We start from the raw sequence: 12,935 nt of genomic DNA, 5'->3' as shown, positions 1-12,935 counted from the left end.
ATCTTGGTTTTTCCTTTAATCCTTAAAAATGATTTTTTTTTTAAACCAGATGCCTCGGTTTCACTTTAATTTCACCTTACTGAAATAAGAGCTATCATTATGTGCACCAAAAATTACAATGATTTCTTATCCAGCTTGTACAAGTCCAAAGGTTTTTCTCTCTTAAAGGAATAATTTGTTTTTTAGGACACGGTTTGTCGCAGTTCAAATTTTCTCTTCTCAGCATGCTGCTGCCTAATCCTTTCACTTGGCAAAAGATGAACGAGACACTTACTTTCTCCAAGAATATTGATTCCAAGTTTTTCTTCTTGTTGATTAATCATAAGCTTTGATATTTTATTCTACTTTCTATTTTTATGTCATTTAGGAATAAAATTACGGAAAAATAGACATAAAAAATACAACATGGTAAATGGTAAATAAGATGTTTATTTGTCATCAAAAATAAAAAAAAAACCACATGCTTACTCATCACAGACAGAAAAAAAGATGCGCTCAGTCTTTGTGTCTTTAGCGACTCCACAGTCGGAGTGTTCTGAGAATGTGAATAATAGCACTCTATGAAGATTGAAATTCTTTTAAAAAAACCCAAGCCTGCGTCTGTACTTTGAAGCCCCCAGCCCAAATATTCCATAACCCCCCTCCACCCGGCCCCTTTTGTCTCTTATGAACATTTATCACAGCTTGTTTGGGTCAGCACCTTGGACCCTCAGTCTCCAGATGTCTTTATAACCTGGAAGAGTGTGACGTGGTAAAGCACCTGGTGTCCGTTGTTCCAGGTATAAAGCATTCTTTCCCTGGGGTTATAGTCCATCATGGAGATGTGGGAGTACTGATTGTGGAATGGGATGTCTGTGTACTCATAGCTTGATGTGTTAGTGTAATAGGCAAAGTAGATCTTAGCACCAGCAAGATGAGAGTTGGTGACATAGAGCGTGCCGCAGATCATAAAAGACTCTCCAGCACTGCGCTTTGGGTAACCTGTGTCCCATGTCTGCAGGACCTCCAGAGTCTGGGGCTCTAAGCGACTAATGACAATGTTCCCAGCATTTGATATGGTGGTGTAAACAGCCCAAAGACCATTCTCATCCGCCATCAGGTCAATGTCAGAGTAGCCGCCCCAGGAGTAAGGGAAGGTGTTGTTATATCCGGCACCGCTCAGACTGCGCTGCACCAGGACGCTTCGAGAGCGGAAGTGGTACTTGACGATAATGTTGCTCTGGTATTTGTTGTAGTACAGGGAGCCGTTGTAGACCACATGGCCAGTGCCAGCCCAAGGATGTTGGAGCGAATGCTGCACAAAGTTCTGGCCTTTCACAAAATCGTTCATGGTGCGATATTCCAGAACACGACGCCCCTTGAAGTAGCCATCAACGTACCACACCTGTTTAAAAAAAAAGAATAGATAAATTATTCATGTTCTGAGGAACAAACTAATCCATGCTAACAAGCGGTGCATTAAACTATCAGTGTGTTGTGTCTGAAACTTCTCTAAAAGAATGCACGGGTCATTTCCTGTTACTAGAAACAACAGAGCCTAAACCAGAGTGATTAGAACTTGTGGAGCATCTGCCTGTTTGAGTGTGTGTCTTCAGGAAGTTGCTTGGAAATCAATGTGGAGAATTATTGATGGTTCATGCATGTGGGTAACGATATTGCCTGCACTCTGCAGGTAGCCGCTGCTTGTGGTCTCTGCCCTTTCCAGTCCACATACACGGAAAATCAATCCATTTAACAACGCTATGATTTTCCTCAAGCAGACTCAACGGATCTGCATGCTGACTCTCTGACTGTTTGTGCCATCTCATTCCAGCAGCACATAAAGGGAAGCAGCATTCCCTTTAACAGCTGTTAGTAAAAGTTTTGCATTCCTTTCTTAGGGTAAAAACCTGAAAAATGTACGTAAGATTTTGAGTAAATGAGGTGAACTGGTTCATCTTTTAAAGTCAGTTAAAGAAAAGGTAAATCAAAAAATAAAAATGGTCTATTTTTCTTGGTTTTCTGAACATTCTGTAATTAAAAAGCAAAACTTTGGAAGGAGTATTTTCATACTTAAACCAGCTGCTATCATCAAAGGTGTACGGTCAGAAAGACCTTACACCTTTTTCAAGTTTCTCTGCAGTGTTTAGACCCCAGTGTTTCACAGAGGATTTTTTATTAAACCCCGAAAAAGCCAAGAAAAGCTTTATTCTGAGATTTTAAAGTTAATTGAACATTTTTTTGTTTGTTTGTTCATTTTGGGTAGCAGCAATTAACATCAGCTCAAATACGTAAAATGAAAATATAAAAAACAAAGATGAAAATTAAAACAGCTGCCATATTTGACCCTGTGAGTTCCCTTGGGTTAAGATGTCAGGACATTTTTAGAGGAAAGTGGATATTAGTCATCTCAAACATCAAGTAGAACTTGTCTGTCTTTTTTTGGCCTTATATTCTTCCACCATTATTTCTGTCTTGTCCTCGGCTCCTTGTCAGGTGTAAAACAAGCCTTCTGCAGTTTGTAGATTGAGATCAGTGAAATGAAATGCTAAAGCTTATTATTAATTAGGTGAAAAAACTTAACTTTTCATTTGTTTGAAGCTTCAGTCGAACCAAACCAAACAGGGATCGATTCTTTGGGAAAATCCCTACATGAAATTTTGATGACTGTAGCTGATGTTGATGTATCAGATTGTTAATCTAACAGTGCATTAATATGAAGAGTGGAATATGATCTCAGCTACTCAGGTGATTAAAGCAGAGATCAGATAATTCATTCACAGAGGTTGACCTTTCCTGTCTGCATCAGCTGTTTAGCTTGTTGGGATTCATTGAAAGGCCAGCCCCATCTCTTCTCCTCAACGTTACCAGGTTCCTTTCTTCCATGCAAAAAAAATATTCCTCTTTCACTTTTTTATGCAGTTTATTTTCCTTTTTTCTCTCCCTGCTCCATTCTAACCATTTTCTTTCTTGTAAACATGTCATCACTCGTCATTAAAGAGCATCAATACATGGTCAGTCAGGAGCTTCTTGGCACACTCCAGGTAATTATTCAGGTGATTCAGAAAACTTCAGCAAAAACAGCTCATTCATTCCCTCTTTGATGATAAAGTGATTAATCAGCTGAAGTACAGAGTAAGAGGAAGACAAAGAGGAAGCAGATGCAATCCATCAGTGACTCAGGCTTTGCACTCACGTTTCTCTCTGCATCTCTCAATCTCTGCAGTTGAAGAAAAGTCCCACTCAGACAAAACATTTAATCAGTCAATGACGCAGCATGACAGCCCAGCCGACAGGGATGTTCCTTTTTACACAGCCACTTTGTTAATTTTCTGTATTTCATTTTCTTTCTTGAGCTTAAAAGTGAGAATGGAAAGACCGAGAGACTTACTCTGTTGTCTGAGCTGGGTATCATAGTATCTGTCATCCAACAGCCGAATCTTGAGCCCGATGCACGCACAGTGATGGGATTACTGACGCCTGTGAGCTTCCCGCAACCTGAGGTCAAAGAAGCAGAAGAGTTACAGGAGAAGTATGCAAAAGCACAAAGCTGCAGACGTAGACATAGTCTAGTAAGTTCAGCGTCATTGTTTTACTATTTAAAAATAGTTTATTCAAAAATTTCAAACACCTAAGTGTAGGACAATTTGTAATCCATGTCTGACCCATCATTTTGGGGAAAATTGAGCTGCAGACACAGCCCTGCTAGACAATCATTTGATAGTTTGAGCCCACAACCTCCTAGTCAAAGGGATAGACGCTCTCTCACTAGGCCACTTAGCTAATAGGTAAAAAATATTTGTATTTTTCGTTATTCAAATCAGCTTTTCTTTGCTCTTTTCTGTTTTCACACCCTTGTTTTCTTACACAGCAGAATTCCCATGAAGCAGAAGTGTTTCATCAGAAAGTGAAAAGGGTCATAAACAATGACTCCACTTTGTCCCACAATCAATTCCAAGCTTTTGCATTTTTACTGTTATCCTGAAAACAAAAAAGGGATCTGTGGGGAACATGAGCAATTACCAAATTTCTCTGAAACTCTTTCTCTGCTGAAGCTAGAAATATTACCCCCGTGGCAAAAATGTTTTTTGTTTCATTCACATTCATTGCATTGGAATAGACTGGATACCTAGTTTCTGCATGCAGGAGTGGAGTCTGGTCTCCAGCAGCAGGACTCTCTGGCGCAGCTCCTCATAGTCATAGGCCCCCATCTCCTCCTGGATGGTCATGAGCACCAATGACAGGTTCCTCACCTCTTCCCGGAGACGTAGGATCATCTTGGCATCATTTTTGTACTGATCCAGGACTGGCAGGAGGGGAAGCAGCTGGGCCACTTTATCCTTTAACTCCTGTGTTTGTTCACACAAAGAAAAAGACATGGAATATACAGGAAGTCAGTGTTGAGAGAAAGACTGACGGAAAATGAGATTATGGGTTCTTGTAAGGATTAAAGACTCACTCTGATCATCTTTTGATCTACTGTAAAAGCGTTCCCAGTGGTCTTTTAATTTGGATTATGCCATTTTTGAGAGTGCTAAAAAACACGTGTTGTTTTAGGACAGTTTCTGCAGAGCAGCTGTAGTTTATTACAATTATCCCCCTGAGTTGTGGGCTGGACTGTTGACTTGGAGTAAGCCCGCTACCATTACCCATCATCCCTTTGTTAACATGCTCTCCCATTAGCTTACTGCTCCTAACAACCCCAACATAACATTACTGGTGCAACAAAAATGGTGAGCAGTATTTGAGCTATCCATCTGTTAAGTTTTGAGCCATATACCAGCTCAAATAAAGGAAACGAAGACGGATGTGGACGTATTTGTCTGCAAGTGGATGCATCAGAATGGAACGGAGCATGGAGCTTTTGGTCCTCCGGCTGTTACAATCACATCACTGCTACAATCTTTTTCTTACAGCATTTTTTTCATCTGTTTCTGATTCACAACGATTTGAATAAATAAATAGTCAGAAATGCTATTTAAATTTTTTATAAGAAATCTTTACTATATGTCCTCCATCATGAGAAGAATGCCACAAAAACACGGTAAAAACACCAAAAGCATGATTTTCATTGAAGTAGGTCTTTCAGACAATATTTCACTTATCGCCAAAAACACATGTATATAAAGGTTCATTCAATCATTAATTTTCATCCGTTTGTCCCTTTTGGGGTCACGGGGCTGCCGGAGCCTATCCTGGCCACTTATGGGCGAAGGCAGGGGACACCCTGGACAGGTCGCCAGTCTGTCGCAGGGTCACACATATCCCACACCCATGCACACTCACATTCACACCTATGGACGATTTGGAGTGGCCAATTAACCTACGAAGCATGTTTTTGTACGGTGGGAGGAAGCCGGAGTCCCCGGAGAAAATCCATGCATGAACAGGGAGAACATGCAAACTCCACACAGAAAGTTCCCCTACTGTTGTTCTGTTTCAGCTCCCCCAGCCAAGACTTGAACCAGGGGCCTTCTTGCTGTGAGGCAAGAGCGCTAACCACTGCGCCACCATGCAGCCTACATATAAAGGTGTTATATACAAAGCACCCGACTCGAAAAGTCTCCACGTATGGATCAGTAAACTTATTGTGAGTTTTACTAAGATTGCTTAAAGCTGTTCAAAATTGTGCAAAACTGCTATTTTATGTGTGGAACCTTTTAAGTTCCAAGCATGACATGAATGCAAGTCCATTTTTGGAGTTTTCCATTCACTGCTGCTGCATCCAAACTGGGACAAAAGAAGCCAACACACCTTCATGTCTAAAATGTTGAAAATGTGGTCAACAAGGGGCTCAGAATTAGCATCTGTGGTGGAACAGGAGTGCATGGTGCCCATTGAAATTTCCCCTGTATATTTTTGAAGATAGTCCTGAAGCAGTGGGAACTCTGGTATTTTTTGGGGGGGAACATTACGTTATCAACTGCTTCATACATGGTATTTCAGCAGAATGTTGCCAAACATTCACATCAAAAGTGTAGCTTTGCAGACTCATAGATGTGTGCGTGCCAATCCTGACAGTAATATGACACTTTTTGAAAATGTTTGAGGTGACATAATGAGGAAAATCACACAACAACCACTCACTGCTGAGCACATGAAATGTTCTCAGAAGAGAAGAAACATTTTGAGAAACAGCACCACACAAACCCCATTATGGTTTAACAAATAAACCTTTGGATTTTGTTTGTGCTTGTTAATGGTTTATAGTTTTAGACATGTTTTTTTCATGGTCATTTGTCATTGATGGCTAAATTAAAAGCATGCATTTCTTTTCCAATACACTGTCACAAGGTAAAAAAGGTTAAAAAAAAAGAACAATGTGTACTTAAGGAGTGCAGGAAGCAGCAAGGAAGTAAAACTGACTGTGAAGGTAAAAAGCTCAAGAGGGTATAAAGGTGTATCAATAAAGTACAGTCGCCACAGGAAGGGTTGTTTCCTCCTTGTGAGGGTTTATCGTAAATCTGGTGATGGAGCAGCTCTCTGCCCTGTGGCGCCACATCATAAATCTAATTTTCACTTTTTCAAGCTGTGAAAATTCACTCTCGTTAATCTCCCACGCTGTGCCATTGGCAACGTTAAGCTGGACTCATTCGTCAGCCAACATGATCTGGTCAAACACTGCTTTTTTTCTGTTTCAGAACAAACATGTAAGAACTGCGTTCTGATAAATGTGGCAATATGCTGCATTTTTCTTTGCATATTCAACTGATTGGTCAACGAATTCAACAAATGTAGGAAAAACTTTAGCAGAATGCAGACACTATTTGTTTGTTTTTTCCTGAGCCTAAAACCCAGTGACAAGGCACATTGTGTATTTATTAAGACATTTTTTAATAACACTATTTTATGGCCCATCTAATTTCTGAAAGAGCATGAAAAATGCAGGGAAAGCCTGGACAAGACATTTTGTGGGCAGGAAGACAAAACGGCTCATTGATAATGGCATCTAAGCCTTCAGGAGGGATAAGGTAGAGACAAATGTGAACAATTGTGCCAAATGTCTTTACAGAACAGCAGCAATGTTGTGGATATAGAGTAAAAGCGGTTGAGAGGCTAAAGCATTGAAGTGACAATTCAGTTGTATGTGAATTTGCTCATGTTGTTTTAACTGAGCGCATTATTCAACAAAAGAACTGAACTTGTGCACTGGTGTTTACGAGGCAGTCCATCAAGAGTCACCGAGTTTTATTGTCTGTGAAGAGCGAAGCACATATCCTGTGAGCTTGCCAGGCGATCACAATACAATAGAATCTGTATTCATTTGACAATTAGTCCTGACTGCACAACCTTCCAGGTGGGAGGAAGCATGCAGACAATTACCTGAAAGCCCTTTGGATTTAGGCTGCGGGGGTTTTCAGAGGCTACTTTCAGCTTCCCGTCCACCACTTTCATTAGGCTCTCGGTGTTCTTTACGTACTCCAGATCTCTGTAGGTCCGCAGGTCCAGCACCTCCATGGACTGGCTGATGTTCTGAACCTGTCCCATGCAAACAAAATGCACTTTAAGAAACTATGTTTTTTGGTTTATTCCTGAAATGTGTAATGACTACACATATACAATCCATTCAAGTCCATTTTTACTTCTTCACAGTTTTTAATTGATTTCCACAAAAGATCAAATATAAAAAATCTCAAGCTTTCAAGTTAGGATTTTTTCCTTTAATATTTCATGTTTTTTTTCAGAAATAAAAAAATTGTGCTTTCAGTTGCAGATATGCTGGTTAGTTCGTCCACTTTCCTTTCAGTCAACCCCAGGCTGTGTGTAAACTTTACAAGTAAGCACAAAAACAAACAAACGAAAAAGTACTCAAGTTTTCCCTATAACTGACTCACTGATATATTTGATTTCATGTAAAAATAAATAAATAAATGAAATCTAAGATATTCAACTTCATTAAATGTCATACAAAAAAAAATGGAATTGTCTACCACTCCTTACAGTATTTTTCTGCTGTGTTGGTATTTGTGTTTTATAGCAACATATTGTACCACAGTGCTTAGGCACTAAATGATCTATTGCCTATTATTACAATTTAACTAAAAATCACTTTGGGGATCTGGTACAACATCATTTGTTTGAAACAGCTTGCTGGGTTTGTGACTTTTCAAGCAAATAAAATGAATGTACAAAAAAAGGGTTATTACATAATAAAAATTACTTCAGTGGATTTTATCAGCAGATGAAATGTGGTTTGGTGCCTAAATTCAAAATGGTCTCATTACATTTGGTTTCTATACTGCATCTTCATTTTAATCCTCTCTATAAATGTGACTTCAACAATGGTCATATAAACTGACAGGAATTTTGTTTGGTAAATTATTTCTCACATCTACCACTGTGTTTGCCTAATTTTCATAACTTTCATTAGTATCTTGAACTAATGAACTAATCTTTGTTGCACACATGGATAAAGTATGTCTCATTTTGAAACATTTTTCTTTTTTGGCCCGATCTCTTATTCTGATGTCTATAAAGCTTAGGATCAACTCCATATTACGCTTCTCTTTCTGCCAGTCAAAAAACTCCAATAACCGCAAGAAAAGCCAGCCATGCAATTTAACAGGAAGATAGCACAGCTTGAAGGGAAATACAAAATGTGTAAGCAAAGGGCTTTAACAAGCTTTTGTGTTTTCTTCTGTGGAATACAGAGGACAGATCATCTAAAATCCTGCACACCTATGTTTGCTTTATGAGCAAACTGCTTAAAAAAGGCATCACACGTTGCTGTCCAATGAAAACATCCTCAAAACTAAAAAATAATCAAAAAATATACTTTACTGACGAAGTACAAACACAGTTCTTTTGAATTCACCTAATTTGAATACTTTGGTGAATGTAGTAATGGTCATGGTTGCTGGTTAATGTTGAATGGGATGTAAAACCTTCTACAATTTATTTTGTAGAAAAACAAAAAGCAGACAGATCTCCTGCCACTAAAGCCACAAATGAAACGACTTAGAGGTAATGGGGTACAGAAAATTGTTTTCTGAGTTAAATTAGAGGCACATTTTATTTTGCTGAGTGTTAGATGTACCGAAAAATGTCTGAAATGCAAAATCCTCAGTTTCCAAAAGAACTTTGGAAAAATCGTGTGAGACGATCAGGGATCCTAAGGATTCATTTTCCTTAATAACAAGTCAGCAGATCCTGCTTTGGGAATAAAAATAATTAAACAACTGTCAGATATAAATATATCATGTTTCCTGCCCAGAAGGTAATTGATGCAAACAAATTGGAACAAAAGTAAACCTGAAATGGGAACAGAAATAGTGCTGAATGGGTGTTTATTAAATCCTATTCCTCACAGGACTTAGTTTTGAGCTAATTTTTGCCAAGTAAGAAGCACATTTATACTTTGAAAGCCTACTCCATTGCTGCATAAACCACCTACTGCTTCACAGACCCCCCTCTCCTCCTGCTTGTTGCAGCAAACTGGCCAAAATCCATCCGAACGCTGACAAATGTTTCAGTGTTGCTATGCATAAAGGAGGCTTCGTATTTGCATATGTCCAATTACCCAACGCCAACAGACGCCCACTCCCACCTGACCATAACAGTTCCAGGCACACAAAGAATGCTCGTAAAAACAAAACAGCCCCAACTTTCAAAGGTCACAATGTGTCATAAAGGCTGTTTGGCTCCAAACGTTTTGCTTGCCTACTCCCTGGCAGCCCACTTATTACAACTTCATGTGCAACCCACGGGTTCCACCTGCAGCTCAGATCCCACAAGAATCACAAAATGGCAGAGGAATTACTTAATCACGAAACCTTTTCCTGTTTCGCTCCAGCACTAATAAAGCAGCTGCAGGAACGCGTAAAGGTGAGTCCAAACAAATGCTGTGTCACCATCCTTCACGAATGCTTTGGCAGCTGGAAATCCTCCATCCTCTTTTTTACTCACAGGATGCTCCCCACCCTCGCTGTCCCAGATTCCCAGTCATTTGCAGGAGAGTCTGTTATAAGTTTAGGGTGATGACTCATCCTGCATCAAGTAGAATTTGTTGGGATGACCATCTATGTCCTCATTTTTTATTTAATCCAGTCTAAACCCAGTCAGTCAGACAGAGGTCAAAAGGGGATGCGATGTTGTGTAGTCTGCTGGGAGCGTTTCTTTCAGGTTTAGTTTTTTTATGTTACATTTCATTTTTGGCTTTCAGAGTCAACTAAATGTTTCACACATTCCTGTATTTCTCTTCAGTGCAGCTTATGCGGTTGTTGGTGTCTCCTTGGCTTCCAGTCAACATAAGCTTCTGCATCCGGACCAGAGGTACCGTCCCATGTTCTGGGATGTGCTTAATGAGCCATCAAGTACATCACACTCATTGATTTGCAGCTTTCAGGTGTACAGCAAAAATAGCTTTAACCCTGGATGTCCTTTTCAAGCTAGACTGCTGACTCTGTCATTGCATAAAAATGCAACAATGAACAACATGCTTGTAAAATTTTACTATTTTTTTAATATTTTTTTTTTATTTTTTTCATTTCATTTTTTCCAATATCTTACTCAAGAACAAAATAAAAATGTGAATTCATTTTAAAAGTAACATTAAGCAATTAATTTAAATAATCTTTGATTTTTTATTCCCAAAGAAATGTTTCTGTAAAATGTTTCTGACAAATTTATAAACATTAAAAAAAATCCTAAAATTGTGTAGCTACCAACAACTAGTGTTTTTTAATGTAATTGTACAACCAAATACAAAAAGGAAACACTATTATATATTTACATCAAATCCTTTCAAAAATGTATAGATTGTATCTAGTTTTCTTATGCTATTTTAGTTGAATTATTTCCCACTTTAACAACTTTCTTTTGAAGCTTTTTCTTTATGCAATTGCACACAATAATTGCGAAAGTACATATTTTTCAGGCATCCTTTGTAGATAACACAGTATTTTAAAACTGTGGAGAAAGAGGTGGAAAACTGTTTTTCCTGCACTGTAAACCCGAATAAGTTACCCCTACTTAAAAAATTTTAGGCAATCATTTGCCAAAATTATTTTAAGTTAATAAACTTAAAAGTCAAAGTTTTCAATAACTTAAAAGATTTTATAGAATAGGGTCAAATTTAAATGAATACATTCATACATTTTTTTACCTGTTTACAAAACAGTTGTATACTGTCAATGGATGGATTGGTTCAGGTTTAGTTAGTTTTTTATACCAAAGGCTTCATATTTGGTCTTGGATAAAAATGATACCAAATATTTGTACTTTACCCCCAGTACTCAAAAGCTAGGTTCTTGTAATTATATATATTCCTTTGTAAATTCACCAAAAAAGGTGGATAGCTCTTTTTATCTGGATGTTTTTCTAAACATTTTCAGTTATTTTATATTTTTCTTTACTTTTCATTTTTTTGGGGTATTTCACGTGTTTTTTGTGACTCTGTGTCAAGAATTCAATTTATCTGCAGTTTCCCTTCTATTTGAAAACCATGGAGGAATTGTATCAATAAAATGAGCCACTGGGCTGCATGTACTTAGGACTACAAAGCAAAATATGCCAATGTGTCATTTATTTGTAAAATAAATTAAAAGTCTACTCCGTGATCATTATTTTAGAATGATTCACCTGAAGATCCATTTATCGTGCTGTTATGCCATCCTTTAAAACTAACAATCACGGCGACTCCCTCAATATCCTTGTGTAAATTCACATTGTTCAGTGTTTCAACAGCGTAAGTGGAAGGACACAAATGTTATAGGTTGCAGGTTCTAATTGATCCATCAGAACCTCTGAGCCCCTTCAGCATCCCGATTCAGCCTCACCTTTCCTCAGAGGACCAGATCAATGTCAGCCGCCTCTCTTTGTTTCTACTTCTCTGCTTACACGTCCTCTGGGGAACTTCTTTCACCAAAGTGCTGCTTTTTATGAACCAATCCCTTCTGCTATGACTCAGTTCTGAAGATGAGTGCTCCTGCTTTGAGGCTCAGCAAATCATAAAACCATTTATTGTTTCAGGTTCCCATGTCTAAAGATAAATGAACAAAAGGCAAAAAGAAGTAAAGTGCTGTAAATGGTAGCTGCTTGTTTTCTATGGCATTACAACATTCTTTTATTATTATAGCCCTGTACCATAAACATGAATCAGATTTCTATTAAAAATGTGTACTACTTAGGTCATTTTGGATTCATTTGCTGCTAAAGCAATTCTTTTTCAGAAACTTTCGAAAAATACCATATCTTCATATGAATGCCATGTCTGTCTGCTGATTAGTCAGAGGCTAAGTCACTTCAGCAAACCGGCATGTGACAGACGGCTGCAGGCAGCACAGCCTCACAGTTGGTGTTTGTGTATCTGTGTGGGTAACAGTCAAGCCTCAAAGTGAGTGTGGTATTGACAGCTGTCACCTTCTCCATGAGCTGGCGAAGCTGTCTGCTGCGTGGGTCGCGGTTACACATGTTCTGGGCTGGTGCGACCACGGTGCAGATACACTTCCCATCTGCGTCTTGTGCTGAACTGTAGATCTGCCAGCCTTCTTCTGGGCTCGGGTAAAGAGCCTACAAAAAACATAGAAACCAGTGTAAGAGCAAGTGGAGAAAAAGCTTGTTACTGTCTGATGTTTATCTGTACTGCCACTAAGCAGGCTTTTCAAAATGCACAAGTGCAGACAAAATGTTTTATTCTGCCAGCATTCATCAAGAGTAATCTGAAAAGCGTTCCACTCTTAGAAAACACTTCCAAGTCAATAAACGTATCAACCACATGAAAGTATTGCAGAAAACGTTTGGATGAAAAAGGACTCTTTGATACACCCCTATCACGATTGTTTGTGCTCATTCTGTCTCCATAAGACAGAAAGTGATGGATAATTTCAGTACTTTACATTTCCCTTTGAAAATCTGCTAAAACTGAGTCTTACCCAAAAGAAATGAATGAGGTTTTATCCAGCAGCAGATTAAAATCATCAGCAATCTAATCTCTGTAACAACTAGTGTGCCAAAGA

At 38.6% G+C, this 12,935-nt stretch overlaps 1 protein-coding gene across 2 annotated transcripts in view; it reads right to left on the bottom strand.

Moving 5' to 3' along the window:
• Positions 1-409: 409 nt before the first annotated feature.
• Positions 410-12,935, bottom strand: part of olfm2a (olfactomedin 2a) — a 43,658-nt gene continuing 31,132 nt past the window's right edge. For both annotated transcript variants that reach the window (XM_011478056.4, XM_004071355.4), the window contains exons 2-6: positions 12,340-12,489; positions 7,303-7,458; positions 4,109-4,328; positions 3,371-3,477; positions 410-1,384 (exon numbers count right to left, since the gene is read on the bottom strand). In XM_011478056.4, coding sequence (XP_011476358.1) covers positions 710-1,384; positions 3,371-3,477; positions 4,109-4,328; positions 7,303-7,458; positions 12,340-12,489 — 1,308 coding nt within the window. In that variant the 3' untranslated portion in view covers positions 410-709. The remainder of the gene's footprint in view (positions 1,385-3,370; positions 3,478-4,108; positions 4,329-7,302; positions 7,459-12,339; positions 12,490-12,935) is intronic.

Source organism: Oryzias latipes, chromosome 8 (genome assembly GCF_053564925.1).
Source record: "Oryzias latipes strain Hd-rR chromosome 8, Olatipes_Hd-rR_3.1".
In the NCBI taxonomy this organism is placed as follows: Eukaryota; Metazoa; Chordata; class Actinopteri; order Beloniformes; family Adrianichthyidae; genus Oryzias; species Oryzias latipes.
Note: the sequence above shows the minus strand (reverse complement) of the source record. Positions and strands in the feature narration are given on the sequence as shown.